We start from the raw sequence: 23,038 nt of genomic DNA, 5'->3' as shown, positions 1-23,038 counted from the left end.
TATCAACTACACTCCGATTCGAGACGCGTTAAAAAGGGTTTTTAAAACAGCACAGGAACGAGCGTTTCGAAAGAGAAAACAGGGCCGGCTTCCCGCTGTACCAATCCAAATCGATTCGCTCTGCCTGCCTAGAACACTCAGTTACACTGTGTGCGGCAATCAATTAGCGATGTCTGGCACAGGTGAGGCTTAGGCAGAGGGGCACCGCGTGTGATTTATCTTCTTCTGGCCACCTCTCTTAATTCTCCCAAGTTTCCGTTAAAAAAGTCTAGTCGGTCTTCTCATGCTCCTGTTGTCCGGCTTTTTTTTTTTTTTTTTAAGCAGTTATTCCTGCAAAGACGATCAGATGCTATCAGGCAGGTGTGCTGGGAGTGTGTGCGTTTCAGACCCTCCAAAGCGAGCACGTAAGAGGCTGGGACGCCAAAGGCCGGAGAAGACGAGTAAATGGAATGAACGGGGACCCCAGCGACCTCGGAGGCTGGAAACGCTGAGGAGGCCCAATGTGGGGAAGAAAGGTTGCAGGGCCTCGGGCTGGGGGAACTGTCCGTCACTCCAACCCTCTGAGCCTCAGTTTCCTCATCTTTGAAACGGGTGCCTGACCGCACGGAAGGAGGTCCCTGTGCTTCCTACCACAAACCCTCCGTAACTCTCCAAAGACCTCCCTCAAGATGACAGGTGGCTTCCGGAAGGCAGAGAAGGGCTCAGCCCTCCCCCCCACTCTGTGATGTCTAGCACGAGGCCCCAGGTGCTCGCAAATGGAGGCGGGTGGGAAGGAGGAGGAAGGGGGAAGGCCCTGGGGGAGGGAGGGAGCGAGGCCTCTGGGATCACGCTGGCAAGGCTGCCAGGCCCAGATCACACGCACGTGCAGAGGTGTGAGAAGGAATCGGCAGCCTCTGCCGTCTGCCAGGGGGAAGGTTTTCCCCGCCCGGCTCTCTCGCGCAAAAGCAAAATGAACAAAGCGGCAAGAGAGAGACAGTCCGATCCCTCAGGAGACAGACAAGCCAACGCCTCGGCGAGACAGCACCTACGTCGGCCAACGGAGGTGGGAAGAGGCACGGGGCACACGGGGCCCCAGGCAGGGGCGGGGCGGGGGGGGGGGGTAAGGCCACTTCACGAACTTTCTGGCCTCAGTTTCCCAGTTTAGGAGCCAAGCGGGAGACGCTCGTCAGCCAAGCCCCTCCGAGGGGCATCTCGGGGGCCATTTCTGTGGTGTCCTCGCTAAACCCCACCCTAGGCCCCGAAGCTGGTCTCCAGGGCTGAGCCGGGGATCCCCCGCCCCCAGGGGGGTCTGGAAGCTCCACAGGAAGCCCAGAATCGGGGACGTCCCAAGAGAGAAGCTCACGAACTGCCCGTGTCTGCCCGCCGACAAAAGCTTTAAACGTGTTTTTCGTTTAATTCCCACGGTGACGCCATGAGGCGGGTCTCATGCACAGTCGCACACAAACATGAGACCTCGGGCACAGAGAAGGGAAGCGACTCGCCTAGGTGACTGACACAGCAAGGAGGAGAGGTTCTGAGATGCAGGACTGAGGCCAGGCTGGCTTCCTGCTGAGGGACGGGGAGGGGCAGACTGCAGGTTCTGAACGTACCCCCAAAAGGTGACAGCAACAAGCCAGACTTGGGGGGCAGGGGCCTGCCCTGCCCTTGCCACATGCTCGCAGAGCTGCTTGCTCAGAGAATTGGGGGGGTGGGGGTCTCAGGTGAGACCCCCACCCCCCCCACCTCTGCCAGCCTCTCCTCAGCCGTGGTGCCTCTGACACTAGAAATCGGGACTTGCCGATAAACTATGCCCCTCAAACTCCCCAGGAAGGGGACAGGCGCTGTGGAAAATCAACTTAACCAGGAGAGAACCCCATCTGGCACGTCCCTGGCTAGATCCTAAGGAGCCACAAGGACAAAGGGGCTGAGGCATCTGGGCCTCGGGTCAAATCCAAACCGGGTCTGGATTCTGGGAGATGTTGGAGGCAGGGGCCGGGAGAAAGGTTTTCTTTGCAGCTGTGCTACGAGACGCTGAGCTCCTCGCTGGCTCCTGGGATAGGGTTTCTCACCCAGGGGGTGCTGAGGAAACGTCTGGAGCCGCACCTGGCAGGCAAAGGACTCGTGGGCCCCTCCTGGAGAGGTGGGGCTCCCACCTCAGGGCCTTTGCACGTGCTGTTTCCTCTGCCTGGAACATTCCTTAACCACATTTCCCCGTGCCCGGCCCTCCAGTTCCTTTCAGGTTTTGATCCCAGTGTCAGCTTCCCAGTGAGGCCTCCCTCCCTGGCGCCTGACTTCAATTAGGAACCCCACAACCTCCGCCTTCCCTCGCCCCTCCTTCCCTGCTCATTGCTGCCCCATGAGAACACCAGCTGCCTGAGGCAGGGATGCTTCTGGTTTGCTCACAGCTCCGTTCCCAGGGCCTACAGAAGTACTGGCAGACGAGGCGCCTACTGAGTGCTAAATGAATGAACAAAGCTCCCAGCACGGGGGCTCCCGAGAGGCCTTTCTGGGGAGCCGTCCCCCAGCACCGAGAACTGGCGGGGGGGGGGGGGGGGGCAGGAAGGGCCACAAAGCTGAGGCGGAGAAACCCCGGGCAGCATTCAGGACACGAGCAACCCACCAGCGCGCCCACACGCGCCCGCGGCCCCCTCTGGCCCAGGCGGGCCCCCGGGTCCCTGACCTTTCACCCAAGGCGGCGCTGCTCCACATGGGGCCCAGCCCGTTGCCCGCGACGAGTGGGTACGGAAGACACGCGTCTTCGTGCGCCAGCCGGCCTGCGCACTGCCGGCCTCGCCACGGCCAGCGCCCGCACCGGACGGGCGGGGGTTCCGTGCAGTTTGGCTCTGGGGCAAAGTGCAGCTGAAACGGACCGGTCCTCCCCACAGAGCTTTCGGGAAGCACCGATCCGGGGCAGCAGTCCGAAACGGGGCCCCGGGCCCAAGGCGGGCTCGGCCCCCGGCCATTCCTCTGCCTCTCGGTTGCAGCTCCGGAGCTATGAGGGCAGCGGGGCTGAGCAGTCGTGACACAGGCCGCACGGCCCGAGAGGCCCGACACGTTTACGGAGGTTTGCCGAGGTGTCCCCTAGAGGAAAAGCCCACAGGCGACGTGGAAGAGGACGCTCACGCTACGCTGTCGTCACAAGAACGGCGTCACCGACGTCATCAGCGGCGTCCCGTGATATCCGTGGGAGCTGACGCTGCACAGGCATCACGCGAAGGCCTCTGCCCACGTCCACTAACCTGAGCCTCAGAACCCCGCAGTGACCGCCATCAAATGATGGGGAAACCGAGGCACAGGGCGGGAAGGCCCCTCGTCCAAAATTCCACAGCCAAGGTATCACTAAGGCAGCGCAGAAACGCAATCGGTCTGGCTCCAGAGGCTGTGCTCTTAGCTACCCCTCTACACGGAGGCACAGAGAGGTTGAGTAACTTGCCAGGGTCCACACAGCAGAAAGCGGCAGCGCCAGAAGTCAGACCTTGCACCTTTTGACTCGAATACATCCGTTCAGCACAAGAACTACAAGAGCTCAGGCAAGTCCAGAAGGCCCCGGGGGACTCGGAGAAGTCCCTAGGAAGCCTGACAAAAGGCGAGGCAGGGAAGGTACGTCGGGACCCCCGATCCCGGGAGACGCACGGGGAAAGATGTGGGGTCCCGAATCCGTGAGGGAGGGGAGCCAAGACCACAGAGGTGGAGAGGGCAGGGCACAGGGGGGTTCTGTGTCCGGAAAGGCCGAGAGGGTGTCAGAAGCCGGCAGGGGAACGGCCAGGCCTCTGCCCGAGAGCACACCTGGAATCACGCCTTCCGCCCGCACCGTGAACCTCACAGCAGGCAGCCTGGAGGTGGCGGGCCAGCAGACGGGACGGCTCCCACGGCCCCTGAGTCCAGGGTCCTGCCACCCCAAAGGACAGGGGCTCCCGTCGCCCCGCCAGGAGGAAAGACAGGACTACTGCAAACCCGCCCGGGCACCTTCCACGGAGGCTCAGACCCACAACTCCGTACTTCAGATAGGAAAACCGAGGCTGCCCCCCCCACAGGGCCAAGTGGGCAGCCCAGTGTCACTCAGCAGGTGGGAAGGAACGGAGATTCAAGGCCAGATGTGGAGGTTCTTCTGGGCTCCAGGGTGGACTCGCCATCCAAGCAGCCCTGGGCCCAGGGCACATGGAAAGAAGCCTCCGGAACCAAGAGGTGCTACTCCTGAAGATAAGCCTGTTTGTGTGTGTGTGTGTGTGCGTGTGTGTGTGTGTGTGTGTGTGTGTGTGAGAGAGAGAGAGAGAGAGAGAGAGAGAGAGAAAGAGAGAGACAGAGAGAGAGAGAGAGAAGACTGAGTCTCAGGAAGGTCACAGGTCACCGGGTCCAGGCCCCTCCCCTTCCTCCCAGCTTCTTGCCTTAGCTACTATGCAAGGAGCCAGGACCCTGGGCTCCCACCTGGCTCCTGGATGGGGCATTTTTCTCCCTGTGCCTCGATTTCCCCTTTCTTCCACCCTCTGTCTTCTAGACTCAGAAAAGGGGGGCACCTCACCCCACCTGTAAAATCGGCTAATGGAAACACGTTAGAGGGCACGGGCTGCAGTGGGGAGGGAGGGCCTCCAGACTACAGACCCAATGCTGAGCCCCCCACCAGCCAAGGGAAAGTGGCTCCAGCCAGGACACATGCCCAGGACAGCAAGACCCACCCCCAACCCGGGGTGCCCAGAATTCTTGCTCCTGCCTTTTAGGTGACAAGCAGGGTTGGGCCGCCCCACACAAAGCAGGGACCGGGGCCCCACTGCTGCCACCACACAGGAGAGGAATGCCCCACCCCACAGCTGCCCCAGGGCCCTGCTCACCCCTGGCCTCAGCCTCCTGCCTGGAGTGGGTGGTGACTGCTGGGGCCTGTCCAGCCACATCCTGCGTCACTGACAGCCCGGTGGGGGCAGAACCGGAGACATTATGGGTCAGCCAGTGACCCCAAATGACCAGGAGAGGGCCCAGCTGGGGCAAAGGGCAAGAAGGAAGGCGGGAGAGTGGGGCAGCGGGGGGTGGAGGGGGGAGGCTCTAGGGACAGGAGGACTTTCCAAAGCTGTGCCCACAGGGAAGGGGTGGGAGAGGGGTGGGAACCCAGCAGGAGGGGCCCAGCAACAAGAGAGAAGCCAGAGGCATCGGCCAGTGGCCCCCGGGAGAGGCAGCCCCTGCAGGCAGCTGCGGTAACAGTGAGGTAACAAGGAATAACGACAGCGAACGGACACGTCCGTCAGAGCGGGTGCCAGGCGCTGCCATAAGGATTTCATGCAGATCGTTATGCTTAATCCCCACGAGAACCCAGGAGACGGGTGCTGCCGTGACACCATTTTATAGATTAAAAACCCGAGGCTCAGAACGGTTAAGAACGTGGACCTTTCTCCTCGCCTACGAAACATTCCCGGTCCACAAACAGCGTTCGAGACCCTCTCCGGGGTGATTCAGAGCAGCGAGTGAACTGTCCGCGTAGAAGGTTCTAAACAGAACGTTTGCCCTGTGGCAAGTGCTCGGTCATCGAGGGTTTGCGGTCGCTGTTGCCGTTGCTGTGGGACCCCGATACAGAAGGTGACGCTACGTGACAACGTGTGCCCCCAGGAGCACACTCCCGTGGCCCTGGGCACACGGCAGGTGCCCAGCAGGCAGTGGCGTCTGGGACCGGGGCTCAGAACCCCGAGGCTGAAGCGGACTGCCTCCCAGCAGCGATCTCACCTGAGGCCTGCGGTTTGGTCTCCTGGCCTCAGTCCCCTCGAGTGCAAGGTGGGGCACCGACGCCAGACGCGCTTTCACTGGGCCGGACGGAGGATCTGAAGACCACCCACAGGCAAGCTCTCGTCACAGGGCTCGATATGTGCCCGTTCAGCCCGGCTGGCTCTGAAAAGCATCCTGGTGGCCAAAATCCTCCAGAGGCCGCCGCGTCTGGGACACCCTCCCCGCGGGGCCAGTGGGTTCACACGCTCACTGATGGAAATGCCCTCCCACACCACTTCCTTTCTTCTCACGAAGAGGAACCACGCCAAGCAGTCCACACGCATGCATGCACACACACACGCACACACACACACACACACACACGGGCCAGCAGAGCCAGCCTCTTGCCCAGCTACAACTGCAAGACCCCACACCCCCCCGCCAAGCAGCCAGTTGGTCAAACAGGGAGGCCCCAGACCCCGGGAGCCCTCCGGCAAGGCCCAAGGACACGGTACCCAGTAGGTGCCCAGAAAATGCCAGCAAAGGCCCATCCTCACGGCCACACCGCGCAGCGAGAGGCGCGGCAGGAAACGGGGTCACTGCGAGGAGAAACAAGGGTGCAGCTTAGGAGAGCCGGTCAAGGGCGCACGCGTGTGCGGGCCAGCACGTAGCCAGCACTCCTCTTCCCCTGCAGGCAGGTCGCCCCCGAGAGGCGGGGCGGCTCCTCGGTGAGAGGAACCGACACCCTGGATCCCCAAATCAGGGCTCCAGACACGCGTTCCGAGCGTCTTCATCTCAGAGCCTCCAGTGCACGAGCTCCGGGGCCACGGCTCAGGGAGGCAAGGGGCTGTCAGTCAGCACCCAGGAGACCCCAACAAAGCCAAAAGGAGTCCAGGGGAGGCTGGGCTGCCAGCAAAGCGTATACAGCAGGCGTCCCGTGTCCATACACAAATTCCACAGCTGACTCAGAGAGGCAGAGATCCCAGCTCAGCCTGGCCCCGGTCTCCATCACCCCCCCCCCTTTAGAGCAGGAGCTGAGAGATTTTACCAGAACGTCCAGAGGCCAGTGGTCCCTGCCGTGACACCCCAACTCCCCTCAGGGGACCCAGTGAGCCCTGGCTGGACCCCGTCAGAGCCACACCAGCCCTCACGGGGACTCGGGGAGAGAAGGCCCCAAAGGTGGGCCCGGGCATACACCCCGCCCCTTACTCACCGTGTGGGGCCGGGCGATCTGCACAGGGTAAGAAATGCCATGGGGCGGGTAGCGGGGCTCGGTGGCCCTCCACGTCTGCGCCACAGGCTGCGTGGACCCCGACATGGCGGCGAGCGTCTGGGGGCTCTTGGGCCCCAACAATCTCCCTCTCGATGGCCACCAAGGTTAAAAGCCAGTCCTCCTCATCTGCTCACGGGCCACCCTGTCACAGGAACCTGAGAAAAAAACAGAAAAGAAACAAGCTCAGCCACGGGACAGTGTCCCCTCCAAGGACCCTGGTGGGGCCCCCTAATAGTTCCTTTGGTCCCTGAGGAAAAGCAAGCACACAGGTCCTCCTGACCCTCCTCCTCCTCCAAGCCGCTGGGCGCTTCCTGCCCACCGACAGCAGAAGGTGGCAACACGGCTTCTGGGGGACCCCCGAGCCACGGACCAGGCCAGACACGCCCCCCACCCACGACCAAGGCCCTGGCTCGGCAGGCACGGGAACCCCAACCCTGTGAACACTGCCCCACCATTCCCCGAAGGGTCCCGAGCCCCCACGGCCCACCCGACCTCACCCCACGGCCCCCTGCAGATTTCCGAGTCACCAGGGCAAAGTTCTCGGCAAGCACCCAGTTCAGGCAGGCAGCTGGGGGCCTGTCCTGAGAGGCACCGCCAGGGTGAGGTTCAAGGTTGCGTCCCTGGCCACGGTGGGCAAGGTCAGCTCGGGCAGGACACGGGTCACAGCGTGACCCCGGGCAAGGCCGGGCCTGCCTGGGCCTCCGCATGACCCCATGCAGGAGCAGAGCTGGGAGTGGGGGGACTGGGCAGCCGGGGGCCGCGCTCGGGAAACAGCTAAGGGCCCGGACAAGAGCCGGGGCGGGGGGAACGGATAAACTGTACCTTCCATGGGACAGAAAACACCCATGTCCAGGCTGGAAAAAAATCTCAAGAAGCAGTCCCGTGCTTTTAGAGCCGGGGAAACTGAGTCTCGGGAGGAAGAAAGGACTCAAGGGCGCCAGGAGGCCCCTAGTCAGAAGCTGCCTTTGCCCAGAAATCTCTGGGGGGGGGCCTCCATCCCCCCACCCCTGGGCCGCCTGCCCACGCCCACGGTGAGAGCCGGGCACGGCCACGGCCACGGCCACGGCCACGGCCCCTCCCCCCTCCCCCGGCCGCGCACGTGCAGCCCCGCCCCCCGCTAGAAAAATCCAAGATGGCGCAGGGGCCTGGCACCTGGACGCCTCGGTGCGCCGGGCAAGGCTGGGGCTGCATCTCACGACGCCCCTCCTCGCCCTGCCCCGGGTTCACAACTGTCCTTCCCCACGGGAAGACGCCGGGCCCCTCCCCTGGCGATGGGCCCCGTGGCCGTCTCGAACTGGGACGGAGGGCTGAGGTCGCGGTGGTCAGAGGAGGCACGAGACCCCCATCTGAGGCTCTGGTGGCGTCCCCCTCCCCACCCCCATCTTTCCCGCCACTGTAGATGTGACCTTCCTTTCTGGAACCATCCTCCGGCCTCCCACCGGCGCTCGGGAAGTAGTCACGTGACCCGGGCCTGGCCAATGCAAGTCCTGCATCCCCGGGGCCAGGGATTGGTCGAGGGATGCGCCCGCGGCCCAAACTAGGCCAATGAGAGGCAGTCTTGAGACTCTGGCTGGAGGAACCAGCTTGGCCCGGAACCAGGAGCTCGAAAGCCTGCGGTTCCGGGGGCCACCTCACGGCAGATGCCCGCCGAGCAACGACGCCGGCCGGCAGGAAGCCAGAGCGGAAGGGCGGAGGGAGCGCGGCGGGGTCCCGATGACAGCCAGGCCTGAAGGCGAAGCCTGCTCGCTCGCTTAGGAGAGCGGAGACGGCCGCGTGCTTGGCCTTCGCCGGCCCAACCTGGGTTTCTGTCGCTTGCCACCAGAAGTCTGACTCAGCCAGGGAAGGAAGGAGTCACAGATCAATGCACCTACGGGCACCTCAGCAAGTTGCCCACGTGGGCTTTTCCCAGCCACCGAGACAGGATGTGCCCTGTAATTTTTATAAACGCGGGACCAAATCCTGCTCAGCTAACAGACGCTGTTAGTATCACTTCCCCTAGTACTGTCTGCAGTGGCTCCAGCCTAGTGACAGTGACGCTCTGATGGGGGGGGCGGGGGGGGCTGCCCTGCCAGTTCCCACCGAGGGCAACATGACATCTGTCCGATAGCCCAGAGACAAGAAACCGGCCTGGGGAGAGGGGCAGGTGTGGCCACTTCCGGACCCCGTTCCAGAATTCCCATTGCTCCCATCCATCTTGGAGCCCAGTGGATCCTGGTCACGCAAATTCCGTTCTGCTTTCTCTCTGGGCTCTCCGAGGAGCTGAGGCCAGCACCTCGGCAGGGAGAGGCTCCCACTGGTCGCCCCTCCTCCAAGCGCAGTGGGGGAGCTTCCAAATGGCTGTTTGATTTTGCATTGCATAAGGCGGCAAAGAAGTCGATTTACCCACAGCTTTCCTAACTTCCTTTGCCTAACAAGACGCCAACTGGAGATGGCAGGCCTCTGCCAGATGCTCACGCGCGCAGTGCACGTGGGCTCCAGAAGCCGGGGAGGTGACACCTTTCCAAACCAGCCCTGGAGAGCCCTCAGCGGCACCCCACCCTCCTCACACCAAGGCCAGGGTCTGGCCGGGTTCCCATTCCCTCAAGACTCACGGTGTGTCGGCTGCCAAGCTCAAGGGGCCTCAGCCATCAACAGGTCACCCTGGCACTCCCTGGCCCCGTGCCCTCACGTCTAGGTTGTCCCCAAAGCCAAGGGACTCTGGGTGCCCCCTTCCATTCACCACGAGCTTGTTTAATAAACCCAATTTCCACCCCTCCCAACCTCAGTCACATTTCTTGCCAGCTCAAAAAAAAAAAAAAAAAAAAAATTTTTTTTTTTTTTTTTAGGAAAACATTTTGGTGGTTCCTCCAAAAGTTAAACACAGAATTACCCAATGACCCAGCAATTCCAGTCCCGGGCACGTTCCCAAAACAACTGAAAACGGGGACTCGAACAAATACATGTATACGAACGTTCAGAGCTGCACTATTCACAACAGCCAAGGGGTGGACACTGCCCAAGAGTCCATCAACAGACGAACGGATAAACAAACTGTGGTCCATCCACACGGTGGAACGCGACTGAGTCACAAAAAGAAATGAACTACTGACACAGCCACACCGCGGGTGTGAAAACATCACGCCGCGTGAAAGGAGGCGGTCACAAAAGGCCGGCTGGTGTGGGAGTCCCCTTACAGGAAGTATCCGGAATAGGCAACCCCATAGAGACCCGAAAGGGACTGGTGGCCGCCAGGGCCGAGGGCGTGGGCAGTGACTGCTAACGGGCACCCGGGCTCTCCACGCGGGGATGGAAATGTGTTCAAATTCGACACAGGTAGTATTTGCATAACACTGTCAATGGAAAAACAAATGTCTTCCTCAAGGTTTGAATGTGAATGACAAGAAAAACTAGGAAGCACCTCCATCAAAGACGGGGGTAGGAGAGGGGTGAGGGAGACCCCTCCCCCCCGGGGACTCAGCAGGGTGCCCCGGATCAGGTCTGGGCTGGAAGGCCTTCTGAAGATCGATCGAGGCTGCAGCCAGTGTCGGCACAGCGGCCCCAATACCACCGCGGATCTGGTGGCTTCGGGGTCAAGAGAGGGTAGCACGCATCCATTTATGGACAGAAACTTCGGGGTCCCCGCTGCGCGCTGAGCCCCACATGAGTGAATGAGGCGGAGCCCAGCTGCCGAGGGTCTCGGTGCCCCGACCGGGTGGGAGTGGGGTGCAGCAGGGAGCAGAAAGCAAACAGTGACCTCGGAGATGGACGCTCAGGCTACTCCAGCCTCGGGGAGGGCGAGGGGGTCTCGGGGAGAAGGGGGAGAAGGGAGAAGTTCCCGGAGCGGAGCGGGCACAAGACAGCCGGGGGGGGGGGGGGGGGGGGGCGGGGGGGGAGTCAGGCGGTGGCGGCCACCTAAACAGGAGCCCAGAGGTGAGACCAGGCACCTCGTGCTTGAGTAACTGATTGAGTGAGCACGAGGCAGGTGGGGGGGACAGTCACTCAAGGCCCACGGGCCACGGCAAGGATGGGTTCTGTTCTAAGGGCTCTGAGGAGCCACAGACGGTGGTTGGGGAAATGAAGAGTCAGTGTGTTTTATTTTATTTTTTTTAATTTTTTATTTAACATTTATTTATTTTTGAGAGACAGAGAGAGGCAGAGCATGAGTGGGGGAGGGGCAGAGAGAGAGGGAGACACAGAATCGGAAGCAGGCTCCAGGCTCCGAGCTGTCCGCACAGAGCCCGACGCGGGGCTCGAACTCACGGACCGCGAGATCGTGACCTGGGCCGAAGTCAGTGTGTTTCATAAGCAGGCGCCACAGAGAGCCGGGAGACCTCGGGGCTCCTGCGGGCATCCAAGCAAGAGACGACGCTGGCCGGATCAGAGCGGCAGCACCAGAGAAGGAGAAGCAGGCACAGCCCAGGGAAGTCGGGAAGGAGCTCCACCCTGGGGTGGAAGAGGCCAAGTGGCCTCCCGGGGACGGGGACCCTCTGTCCCCTCGTCAGGCAGGAAGCCTCACACCTCTGAGCCTCAGTTTCCTCAGGTACACATCCAGAATTCCTGCTCCACCAGCCTGCCAGCAGGACGGCATGCTTGGGAAGCAATGCCATCACGCCTGGTAAACAGCAGGCGCTCAATGAGGCAAACTCAGCAAGGGCAGGGCTCGGAGGAGACGAGACGGCCCTCAAGCGGGGCTAAGAAATGGCTGAGCCAGGTAGCGTGAGATACTTCCGAGCCCCAAAGCCCCAGCCTGGGCCTCGCACGTCCAAGCCACAAACCAGGGCACTAGGGCTGCCGAGCCAGGCAGAGGAGGGCCAAGAACTCCAGTCCTGCACGGGGCCCGGCACGAATGGTCCACGGTGGGGACCACCCACAAACAGCACAGGGGCCCCAGGGTGGCCCTCTACTGCACCTGCCCCAGAGGCAGCACCCAGCAGGGGCCACTCAGTGGCCCACCAGAGAGCCCTGCGGGCCCCACGGGGCCGCTCCCCACAATCCTGACCTCACAGCCCGTGTTCCATCCACCGCGTGGCTTTCCGCCCAAATCTGCAGGAGGAAGCTCACCGCTGTGGGTTTTGTCTGCCTTGCCCCCGCTGCATCCCACGAGCCTACCGGTGCGCCTGGCACACAGCAGGTGCTCAACAAGGGAACCTGTCCAGGCAGGTGCCAGTAACGCCAGATGAGGCCAGAGCCCTCCTGCCCCCACATTCCTCTCCGGCCCCAGGCAGGACGCTGAGGCCCCACTGAGGCACATTCCATAGATTTTCCGTGCCGCGTGCGGCCCACTTCAGCTCCGGGGAGGGCGGATTACAGCAGGTCGGGGCCGGGACGGCTCCGAGAGCGGGCGGGGGACGGACGTGCAGGGTGCTCGTTAAGGTGCCTGGGAGCCTTCCGACCTGAGCCCAGGCTCTGGAGAAGACGAAAGGCCAGCTGTCTGCGCCACCCAATGCCTGAGACTTTCCCGCAACTAGTGGGCACCGACGTCAGAACCCGTGGCAGGTGGGGGAGCCTCAGAATGAAAACTCAGCTGTCAGCGGGAGAGAAGCCCCCAGCATGTGCACACACGCGCGCGCTCGCCAGAACCCTCCAGAACCCTCCAGGGTGCTCGGAGAAGCCACAGGCCCCACACAGGGGACCTGGTCTCTCGTACCCCCGCCCCTGCCGGCCTGTCCAGGCTGGAGAGACAGTGATGCACTGGGAACACCGTGGCCTTCCTCGCCACTGCTCTTCAGCCTCCAGAAGGGCGTGGGACCGCTCAGCAGCTACTGGACAAATGTTTGGCTCCACTGGCGATTCCCCTGCAAGGGCCTGGCACACAGAGGTGCGCTAGCTTCCCGGAACCTGGATGAACAATGCACCACAAACAGGATGGTGGAGGGGCGCCTGGGGGGGGGCCGGTCGGCTGAGCATCCGCCTTCGGCTCAGGTCATGATCTCGTGGTCTGTGGGTTCGAGCCCCGCGTCGGGCTCTGGGAGGACAGCTCAGAGCCTGGAGCCTGCTTCAGATTCTCGGTCTCCCTCTCTCTCTGCCCCTCCCCCGCTCACGCTCGGTCTCTCAAAAATAATTAAATGTTAAAAAAAAAAAAAAAGGAAGGGTTGAAAACAGAAATGCATTCTCTCACCGTTCTGGAAGCCGGAAGTCCCAAATCAAGGTGTGGGTCAGGGCCACGCTCCTCCCCCGAGGCTCCGGGTCAGGGTGGGGGGGGGGATCCTTCCGGACTCGTCCAGCAGCGAGTAGCCCCAGGCATCCCTTGGCTTGCGGCCACCTCTCTGCTGGTCCTCCCCCGAGAAGGACCCCAGTCATTGGATTCAGGGCCCACCCTCATCCAGTTGTGACTTCATCTTAACTAATCACATCTGCCAAGACCCGCTTTCCAAATAAGATCATGTTCCCAGCTTCCAGGTGGACATGAATTACGGGGGGAGACGCGCATTTAACCCGATACGGTAGGTGCTCGACGCATATTTGCTCGGCCCACTGCCATAATCCGGAGCCTGGCACACAGGAGGATCCAACAGATATGTACCGAGCAGAAACAGCCTGGCCCCGGGAGCACGGAGCCCCGGAAGCCAGCACGGGGGACGTGAGCACCGAGGCTGTTCTGGGATGTGACGTTAAGAGGTGGCAGAAACGCCAGCTAGAACGAAGCGGACTGTTTACGCCTTGAGTTTCTAGTTTCTGGCGTGCCGGGAAAATGGGGAGCCGGCCAAGTACCAGCTCCACCTTCCACAGGGCCTCCTTGCTCAGGGATCCGGCTCTCAGCTGAGCCCTGGGACACAGAGAGCCCCGTGGGAGGCGGCCCCGGTGAGCCCAGAGGAGCCTCCCCGGCCCACGAGGGCAGGGGGGTGAAGCCAGAGTCCCTGCAGCTCCCCGCCGTCAACCACGATTACAGGAACCTTTGTGGGCAGGTTCTGAGACGCGGCCGCGAGTAAAAGACCCCAGAGCCCTGCCTTCACAGAGCTGCCATTCTAGCAAGCCAGACCGGAGTAATTACAGGAATGTTGGGAGGTGTCTGCGGTGTGGGGAAAACAAGAAGCATGAGGAGGGTAGGCAGGGGATGGCTGGCGGCGGGGCGGGCACGGAGAAGGAGGGAGAGGGGAGAAAGGAAGCATGCGGATGTCTAGGGAAGCTGCTCCAGGCAGACGGAGCAGACAGTGCAAAGGCCCTGAGGTGGGGAGGGAATGGCCGGGGGGCCCGGATGGCAAGAGTGGAGTGAGCAAGGCCCCTGTGAGGTCACACAGGCTTTCACTCCGAACGAGAAAGGAAGACGCCACCCTCTGGGCAGGGGTGATGTTCGGGGTCTCCTGTACCAAGCCTGCTCCTCGTGCCCCTGTGTTAAAGGAAACTTCAGCTGTGCCCTCCGTCGGGGAGTAACCCACCTGGAATCCTAACGCGATTAAAGCCACCATTCAGGGTCCCCTAGAACACAGGTCCCTATCCAGCAGGAGTAAAACTGGCCCCCTTGCCCCTGACACGACCTCTCCGCCCCAAGGAGGAGCCAGGGACCCAACCACGGCCTGCTCATGGCTCTGCCCAAAGAGCAGCACCCCTGAGTGGCCCAAAGTCACGTACGGCTCAGCTCAGAGCACTGCCCTCAGAAATGCCACCCACCCACCCCTAAATGGAGACCAGCCAAGACAAGCCCATCCCAAAGGGTCTCTGCCTCATTCTGGCCAATGAGGCACTGGGGGCGGGGGGCAGTCACAGCAGTGGACCAGCTGGACAAAAACTCCTGCCAACCAGTGACAGGCTTGTCCCAACACAGAAAGCACCTCTTCACCCCAGGTACTCAACAGAAGACGGATGGAGGGGGAAGGAGGAGTGGGTGGGTGGGTAGAAGAAAGAGGGAGGGAGGAAGGGGAGAGCAAGGGGGGAGCATGGATGGAGGAATGACGGACGGACAGATGGACAGACAAGTCAACAGATGGACATCAATTTTATTTTCGTTAGTGTTTATTTTTGAGAGAGAGAGAGTGCGAGTGGGGGAGGGGCAGAGAGCAAGGGAGACACAGAACTCGAAGCAGGCTCCAGCCTCCGAGCTGCCAGCACAGAACCCGACGCGGGGCTCGAACTCACGGACCGTGAGATCATGACCTGAGCCGAAGTCGGACGCTTAACTGACGGGGCCACCCAGGCGCCCCAGATAGACATCAATTTAACTGTGCCACTGTCCACAGAGCCCAGCGTGCCTTTATTCCACAAATACGCCTACATCAGGCTCCCCGCCAGCCACTGTGGGAGACACACATGAGCACCACCCCCCCCAGAATCCCCAAGCCTGCACAACTGCCCCCCAAGTACCAGCCTGCTGGGCACAGAGGACCCTGGGGAAAACCGCCTCCAGTCTCCAACTCCAGAATCAGAACAGGGAGGGACAGGTGCAAAGATTCATCGAGAAGAGATCTCTCAACAGCTCAACACCCACAGAAGAGTCCCCAAAACGAGGGCTATGGCTCAAGTACTCTCGGCTACTAGAAACACGGGGTGGGGACGAGTTAGCCACAATGACGATGGCAACATTAGTCACCGGGCAGGTACTGTTACGATCCCCATGCTGCAGATGAGCAAATCGAGGCTGGGTGAAGTGAACTGACCAAATGGCAGAGCAAGGCCCTAGTTAGGAGGGTATGCAGGCCTGGGGGGACCCGCGCCCAAACACAGAGCAGACAGAGAGCTTCTCGAGGGGGGATGAGCATGGGGTCCAGGCATCCGGTGAGATGGGCAGTGGCCTGAGCTGAGCCCACTTCTGACGCTTCAGGGGAACAACAGCGAGGGTCGTGGGGACAAAAGCTGCCGCTGGTCCACACAGGGGACCAGGTCCAAGGACAGAGAGCCCTGGACTGGCCACAGCCCGCGCCAACCTTCCAGGGAAAACCAGAAGCCTGGTACCGAACACACCCCAGGCAACCTGCGCCAGCTCGCACCTCCCCTGAAAGGGATCCCCAGCCGCGGCTAGAATTTCCACCGCCCCCAGATGCTGCCTGGTGCCCTCCCGGGGTCCTCAGACCCACCTGAGAGTCTGTGGCATTCTTCGGGCACCCGCACAGAGGAAGGCTCCGATTTCCCTCACTGAACATGACTGCCCCATTCAACAGATCAGGAAACCGAGGCTCAGAGAGGTGAACTCACTCACCCAAGGTCATGCAGCCAGAAGGCACCCTGTCCAGCCCCACACACCCTCCGAAGTGAGCAGAAGAGTGCCACCGAGGAGGCCCGTTTCGGTCTCCGATTTAGTTGGTACATTCGCGTCCACTGGGCTGTGGCCAGCTCGGCCGCCCAGCCCTGCTCCCCCCCATAGCCAGATCTGCTCAAAATCGCTTCCTCCTGGACTCCCTTCCCCCTCCCCCTCTTAATTTTAAAAGGAAGAGAGAGAGAGAGAAGCCACAGTCATGACAAACCCTCCCGCACGCCAGGTCACAGGGTCCCCTACGAGAACCCTTGCCTGGAGACGCGCCCTCCCTCTTGGGTATTTCACAAACATTACGCTGGATTTTTCCTGGCTCTTCCTCATTAGGTTCTGAGCGCCCCGGGAGGGACGTGTTTTCCATCTGGCCTTCCAAACGGCAATTTTTTCTGCAGAGGGGGAAGAGGGGGAAACCAGAGAAGAAGCTGGTGTCTGGGCAGTGGGGGGGAGGGGGACGGGGGGGACGCTGGCACCAGCTGTGCGACTGGGCAAAGCGCTCGACCCTCTGCCCCGGGGGCTTGGAACAGAGCGGACTACAGAGTGGGAAGCAGGGACCTGACTCGGCGAGCCGTGTCGGGGCTCAGCGTGGTACCCGCTCGCAGTGAGCGCTCGTCCACACAGGGGGCGGGGCGACCACATACGGATCCAGGGCGCCGGGATCGCAAAGGCTGCGGGGCTCGGGGTCCCGGATCCGTCCACATCGCTGCCTGGACGGCGACGAACCAACAACCAAGGAGTCAATGGACCACAGATCACTGCTCTGGACATTCTGCTGAATGAAGTGAGCCAGACACACAAAAGGGCAAAAACGCTGTACGATTGCGCTTACAGGAGGCACCCGGCCTAGTCATCTCCTAGGGACAGAGAGAGAGTAGAGGCGTGATGGCTAGGGCCTGGAGGAAGGGGTATGGGGAGTAATGGCCCCTTTAAAAATGCCCGAGACCTGAACGTTTTTGTGATGTGTATTTTACCACAACTTAAAAATTAAGTAATAACAGAAACAAAACAGAAGCAAAGCGCACACCTCCTCCAGGGAGGCCTCCCTGGTTGCTAGCCAAGGCAACCAGCTGGGCTGGTATCCTCTGTGGTGGCTTCCGCTGCCCTGGGGGCCCCGTGGAAGAGCCGGTGCCGCCCAAGGCCCTGCCAGGGGTCCCGGCACAGGGCAGCAGCCCCTCGCGGCCAGGCACTGAGGGGGACCACAGTCAAGGCCTCGTTGTCTGTAGCCCACGTCGCCCCCAACCCAGGCAGCGTCAGGAGAGGGTTGAAAGGCCCCCGAAAGCCACGGGGGACACAGGGAGGGGCTGACCGTCTGCCGGCTCCGCCCATCACTCACCAGGACCCGGAGGAGGGTGGAGGGGGCCGCGGCGAGGGGGCGCGCGCGGCAGACTCCGGGTTCCCACAAACTTCCCTGCGCAACATCTGGCAAACGTGTCCGCAGCCGCGCAGCTGCCGGAAACGCCTCCTCCCGTCCCGCCTCCACGCACGCTGGGCCCCCCAGGACGGCTTTCTGAGGAATTTATGGGGTCGTCCTGAGTATTTCGGGGCAGATCTCTGGGGGACGTCCTCCACCACGTGTGAAGGAGGACAAATGTTCCCGCTGCTAAGAATAGCTTCGCCAGCAGCGGCGCCCGGGGCTGGGAGCCCACCCCGCCCCCCCCCCCCCACCCCGCCCCCCCCCCCCACCCGCAGCAGCTCCCCCCTCGCATCATCCCCCCTCCCCACCTTCCACCAATGCCACCCAGGTGCCAGGCCGCGGGGGAAGGGCCCATTTCGACCAGCTCCCTCCAAGGCTCAAATGTGGATCACAGCAGCCCCTGCGATTTCCCCGAGGGCTTTCGCTGATCAGTGAGTGTCAAGGATCAAGAACCCAAAAGGCCCTCCGGGCCCTGCAGCCAGGAGCCCGCAGACTAGCGAGCTCACAGGCCTCAGGGCCCGGAACGGGAGCACGCTTCTGGGATCCGATCACCAGTCCGCGGAGGGAGCAAGATTAAGCAGGCTCCGGTGGGGGGAGAGGTCCCAGGCCGGAAATAGGGAGGGGGAAACAGCGAGGAGGGCTGAGGATACCACGCCAGGCCGAAGTCTCACGGAGGAGAGGGGCAGGTGGGGGCTGCCTGTGTCAGGGGGTGGCCGCAGCTCAACCCCAGCCGGGCATCCTGGCCCCTGGAGAACGGGGCCCAGGGGATCACAGCGTCCAATTCTTTCGGGCAAAGAAAGTCTGACTTTGAGACATCCCTCAATTTACAGTTTTTATTTCAAAAACATGGACCATAAACCCAACCCAATAAATCAGTCTGACATCCACATACAGGCCGTGGGCTGCCAGGAAGTGACCTGTGGCTTCTGACATGCGGTCAGCTGGAAACCACAAGAGAGGGCCCAGCAAAGCCCAGGGGAGCTTGGGGAGCGGGGAGGCCGGTGACAGGCAGGAATGTCCTCCCACATGGCTTGGAGGGGGACCTGAGAGGCCCCTAATTAAAACAGGGAGTGGGAGGGGCTGGGCCCACTTACCCAGTGAGTCTTAAATAACATCCCCCCCTCCCCAAAGGACACACTGGCCGTGAAAGGGGGGCTGGGCAGGGACCCCGAGCTGGCTCATGTCCAACACATGGAGTGAGCCGGCCGTGGCCAGCAGGTGTTGTCTTCGCCCACCCAGCACCCGCTGCTTGCAAACTGTACCCTTATGTCCTTGGGGCTACGACCCCTCGATTCTGGGCTCTGAGGGAGGCTGACTCTGCCTCCCGGGTCTGGCCAATGAGCACAGTCTCAGGAGCACCACCAGGGCCACCACCAGAACCACAGCCGCCGTCACTGGTTTGGGGAAGGGCTTAACTCTCAAGCTGAGCCCGTAAAGTTCACTCCCACGATTTCTGTTGTAACAGTGGGGACAACAAGGCTTACCTTCCACTGGGCTAAATTGTGATCGTTAGTCTTAGGCTACCAGGGACTGGACACGGGGAGCCCCTTGTCACCTGAGCCCCTGGATCCAACCATGCCTGAAGCTCACCCTGATATCCTTTTGTGCTAAATGCAGGAGGAGCAGAGAGTCTGCCAATTGCAACCAACACACCTAAGACAGAGACCCCCTGAAAACCCCAGCTCGAAGCATGAATCTCCCTGGAATCAGATCTGCAGTCTCTGGTCCCCTCACCTGTACAGGTAGGGAGATCTTCCAAGCCAGCCAGAAGGAAGCAAGAGGAAAATAGATGGGATCCCCGGACAAATTCAGCCTAGGAGGAAGGGGCCGGACAGGAGCCTGGGATAGGCCTACGCGGTCTCTCACCCTGAAGAAACAGAGTCCCCTGGCCAGGCCTGAGCTATCAGTGGCCCTAACGGGGGAGCCGGCAGGCAGCCACTTTGCGGACAGAGGCTGCCCCTTCCTAGCTGACTCAGATCTGGGTCACTCCCCAGCAGCAGGCACGCCCCCACCCACAACGTCCTCTGGCCTCTGGCCTCGGCTTCTGGAGGAATATCCCGAGGTGGAGAGCTGCCGTGGCCCCTCTTTCAGACAGGGGCATTGTCCGAAGCCAGGAGGCCTTGCAGACTGCACCCACAGACACACCTTGGGCCCCATCCCTGCTGGAGCCTGTTTCCCGGCCTGGAGGGTGGCCAAGGCTCAAACCAGGAGCAGGTAGAGACCCTGACCCCTCAGCCCTGACCCCACGGGCACGGACTTCTCCCACCATCCTCTTTTCTCTCCGACCTCCATGTAGCCACAAGTTGGTTACAGCTCCCATTTCGCAGATGGGGAGACTGAGGCTCTGGGGGCAAAGAGGGCTCTTCGGTGTCCCACAGGCAGGAACAGGACCATGGAAAGATGAGCACCTCCACCTCCAGATCCCAGGTCCTGAGCAGTCATGATAACAGACCCAAGGTGAGCGCCGTGCACTCATCACCGTGGCTAACTGCTAACACGGTGCTCACTCTCATCAGTTTATTTCATCGTCGCCATATCCCTGGAAGCAAGACTGAGGCGCAGAGAGCTTAAGTCACTTGCTTGCCAGACTAGCCCTCTCCAGCACCCACCTCTTATCCATTACGTCCTGGGAATCCATTGCCAGTGTCCCCAGCCTCCCAGCTCAGGCTGGGGGACACCTCTGCCTCTCCCTGATCAGGCTGCGGTTGGGCCTCACAGGCCTTGTACCCAACATCACCGCTCACGGGTCCAGGCCAAGTCCTGCCAGCTGGAGGCAACCACAAGTCGCTACCCATGGGCCGTGGCCATCTCCAAGTGAACCGGGCCGGCCCCCCGGGCCAGCCGCAAAGCACCACCCCGGGGGTCCCGGAAGGAAAAGGGAGCAGCATCTTCAACCCCACCCCAGCCCCCTGGCTCTGCTACGTCCCTCATCGGGACCCGGAATCCTCATTCCCAGGGTCCCCGCTGCTTACTTCCCACCTCCCCACAACCCCAAAGGTAAGGCCCGTGAAGGCAGGATCCACACCTGCTGTGGCCGCAGGCCCTCCGTAAGTGCTTGCTGAATCCATGAGCCCTCTGACAGCATCCCTGCAGACTCTGAGCCGAAGCTCGGAGGCCACTTTGGAAATGGAGAAACTGAGGCCGAGGAGGGGTCGACTTACAGTCAGATCCTGGGGTGTCGCCTACAGCAGGCCAGCACGCCCCAAGAACTGATCCCTTCCTCCTGGAAGCCGCGATGCCGGCCCGTCCATCAGCCGTGGCTGGGGCTCCGGAGGCCGTCACCACCAAGGGGCCGCAGCGTGCCCGCTCTGGGCCTCGGGGTCTCCCCCCGTCAAGGGCACCCGGCAAATAAGGCAGCTTGCGGGGGAGGGGGATGACTGCGACCCAGGTGCTGGGTGAGTGGCAGGCATGTGGGCAGTGAGTGTTCGGGGCTTGGGGGGGGGGGGGGGGGGGAGGGCCCAGCACGGAATCCGGGGAGCCTCCGGCCTCCTGGGTCACGTCCTCCTTAGCAGGGACGCCTGAGCGGGAAGGATGGCTGGCAGCAGGCAACAGGCAAGTTCCGGGGTCTGTGATTTGGGTTCTGGGCGAGGGAGGCGGGTTCCGGACTCCTCCGACGGGGAGGAGACCTCACTAGGTCCTGGCCCCTCGGCCTGGGACGCGGAAGGGTGGGGGTCCCTGGCCCTATGAGCTTCTAGGGCTGCTGTAACAAATGACCACAATCCAGGTGGCTTACAACGGAAATTTATTCTCTCCCAGCTCCGGAGGCCCGGTGTCCAACATCAAGGCGTGGGCAGGCCATGCTCCCTCCGAAGGCGCCCGGGGAGGATCCCTCCGGCCTCCTCCAGCTTCTGGCCACATCACTGCGGTCTCTGCCTGTCTTCACACAGCCATCCTCTGTGCTCTCTCTTCCGTCCCTCACAAGGACACTGGTCGCTGACACAGGGCTCGCTCGGGGAATCCAAATGACCTCATCTCAAGACACGTCTGCAAAGACCCTTTTTCCGAAGCAGGTCCCATTTAGAGGAGACGGGCATGAACGCGTGCGAATCTCTTTTTTGGGGGGGGGGGGGGGGGCTGCCATTCAGCCCACTGCGCAGGCCCCGGCCTTTCCTGACGTTGCCCACCGATGGCGAGCTCGCTCCCTGCCGGGCCCCGGGCCCGGGGTTCGGGCCCACTTTCTCTGAGCAGTCCTGCCACGGGGCCGCTGGGCACAAGGGCCTCCCTCACGTTTACAGGAAGCGAGGGACTCTCACACCTACGCCTCCGAGAGAGGGCCAGCCACGGATGACTCACCCCCATTTCACAGGCCAAGACGAGGCGCACAGTGGTTCAGCCGGGGAGCTGAACAAACGCAATCTGTTTGCTTCTGTGTCAAATGGAAACAAATCTCACTCCCGAAGGATGTCACAAGGTCCTGCAAGGAGAGTGCGTCCGCCACCCCCCCCCATAATCACGACTCTATTTATTACCGGCGGGGCCCAGCCCACACAGCTGCCCACCCAGCCTCCAGCCCCAGCAGAAAGGGCCCATTATGACATCATAGGCCGAGAATTATGTTATTAGCCTGGGAAGGAGGCTGGACCCAGGGACAAAGGGCTCATTGTCATGCAAATACCCAACTAGGAGGAAGGGGGGTGGGGGGGCGGCTCCTCTAGTCTTCTAGCTTGTGAGCCACACTGAGAAACCAACGCCAGGCCTTCCAGAAGACTTTGGGCATCTCCGGGCCTCACATCTCGAAGAGGAGGGAGGGGGCCCCTTCCCACGGCTGCATACAAAATGCCATTTACCAGTTAATACTGTATGCCTGCAGCTGTGTGTCTTTGGGCAAGGTGCTTACCCTCTCTGTGCCTCAGAGGATCGTTGGAAGAACTCCACAAAGTGTGCTCAATGGTCACCCTGCCCCGTCAGCCGTCAGGACTTGAAACTGATGCCGTCAACACCCCTCCCCTGCACCCCAATGCCGTCAGGCCCCCCACTTTCCTGGCTCACGACCTCCACCTCTCTGACCTAGGAGGTCCAGACCTTCTGGAGGTGCCCGATGTGTTCCTGTGGAGCCCTCTTGAACACAAACACCAGAACTGCTTTTCAAAGGCCCCTAGTTTTCCACGAATCCCCAAAAGGCATTCTCAACCCCCAGATACAGAGATACAGAACTCCAGGGGCGAAGGGAGGTGAACTCAAGTGAATTCCAGCCCTGGGCCTGAGTCTCCCTAGCCAGATTCCTGGGGGGGGGGGGGGGGGGGGGGGGGGGAGGGGAGGGGTGACGTACCCGGAGACACAGTTGAAGCGTATCCATCCATCCCCAGAAAGGCCTCATTCACCGCCAGGGGACGGGCCCACATCCACAGCCTGTGGGGGACACTGAGTCAGGCACGAGTGTCTGCTGAGCACCTAAGATGTGTCCAGTGCTGGGGACACAGTAGTGACCAAGATGAACAGATCCTGGGTGAAGGGGTCGGTGGGGGGCGGGGGGGGGGGGGGGACACGGCGATGAATATACAACAAATCCCAAGTGATGATGGCACAA

At 61.6% G+C, this 23,038-nt stretch overlaps 1 protein-coding gene across 25 annotated transcripts in view; it reads right to left on the bottom strand.

Annotated features, from left to right (window-relative positions):
* Window positions 1-23,038, bottom strand: part of NCOR2 (nuclear receptor corepressor 2) — a 217,027-nt gene that overhangs the window by 139,870 nt on the left and 54,119 nt on the right. For 22 of the 25 annotated variants that reach the window (XM_047827207.1, XM_047827212.1, XM_047827203.1 and 19 more), the window contains 2 exons: window positions 22,781-22,860; window positions 6,878-7,092 (listed from right to left, as the gene is read on the bottom strand). In XM_047827207.1, the coding sequence (XP_047683163.1) occupies window positions 6,878-6,982 (105 nt within the window). In that variant the 5' untranslated portion in view covers window positions 6,983-7,092; window positions 22,781-22,860. The remainder of the gene's footprint in view (window positions 1-6,877; window positions 7,093-22,780; window positions 22,861-23,038) is intronic. The other 3 variants (XM_047827206.1, XM_047827205.1, XM_047827204.1) reach the window with 1 other exon arrangement.

This window comes from Prionailurus viverrinus, chromosome D3, assembly GCF_022837055.1.
Source record: "Prionailurus viverrinus isolate Anna chromosome D3, UM_Priviv_1.0, whole genome shotgun sequence".
Lineage (NCBI taxonomy): Eukaryota > Metazoa > Chordata > Mammalia > Carnivora > Felidae > Prionailurus > Prionailurus viverrinus.
This window is presented reverse-complemented; position numbering and strand designations above follow the sequence as displayed.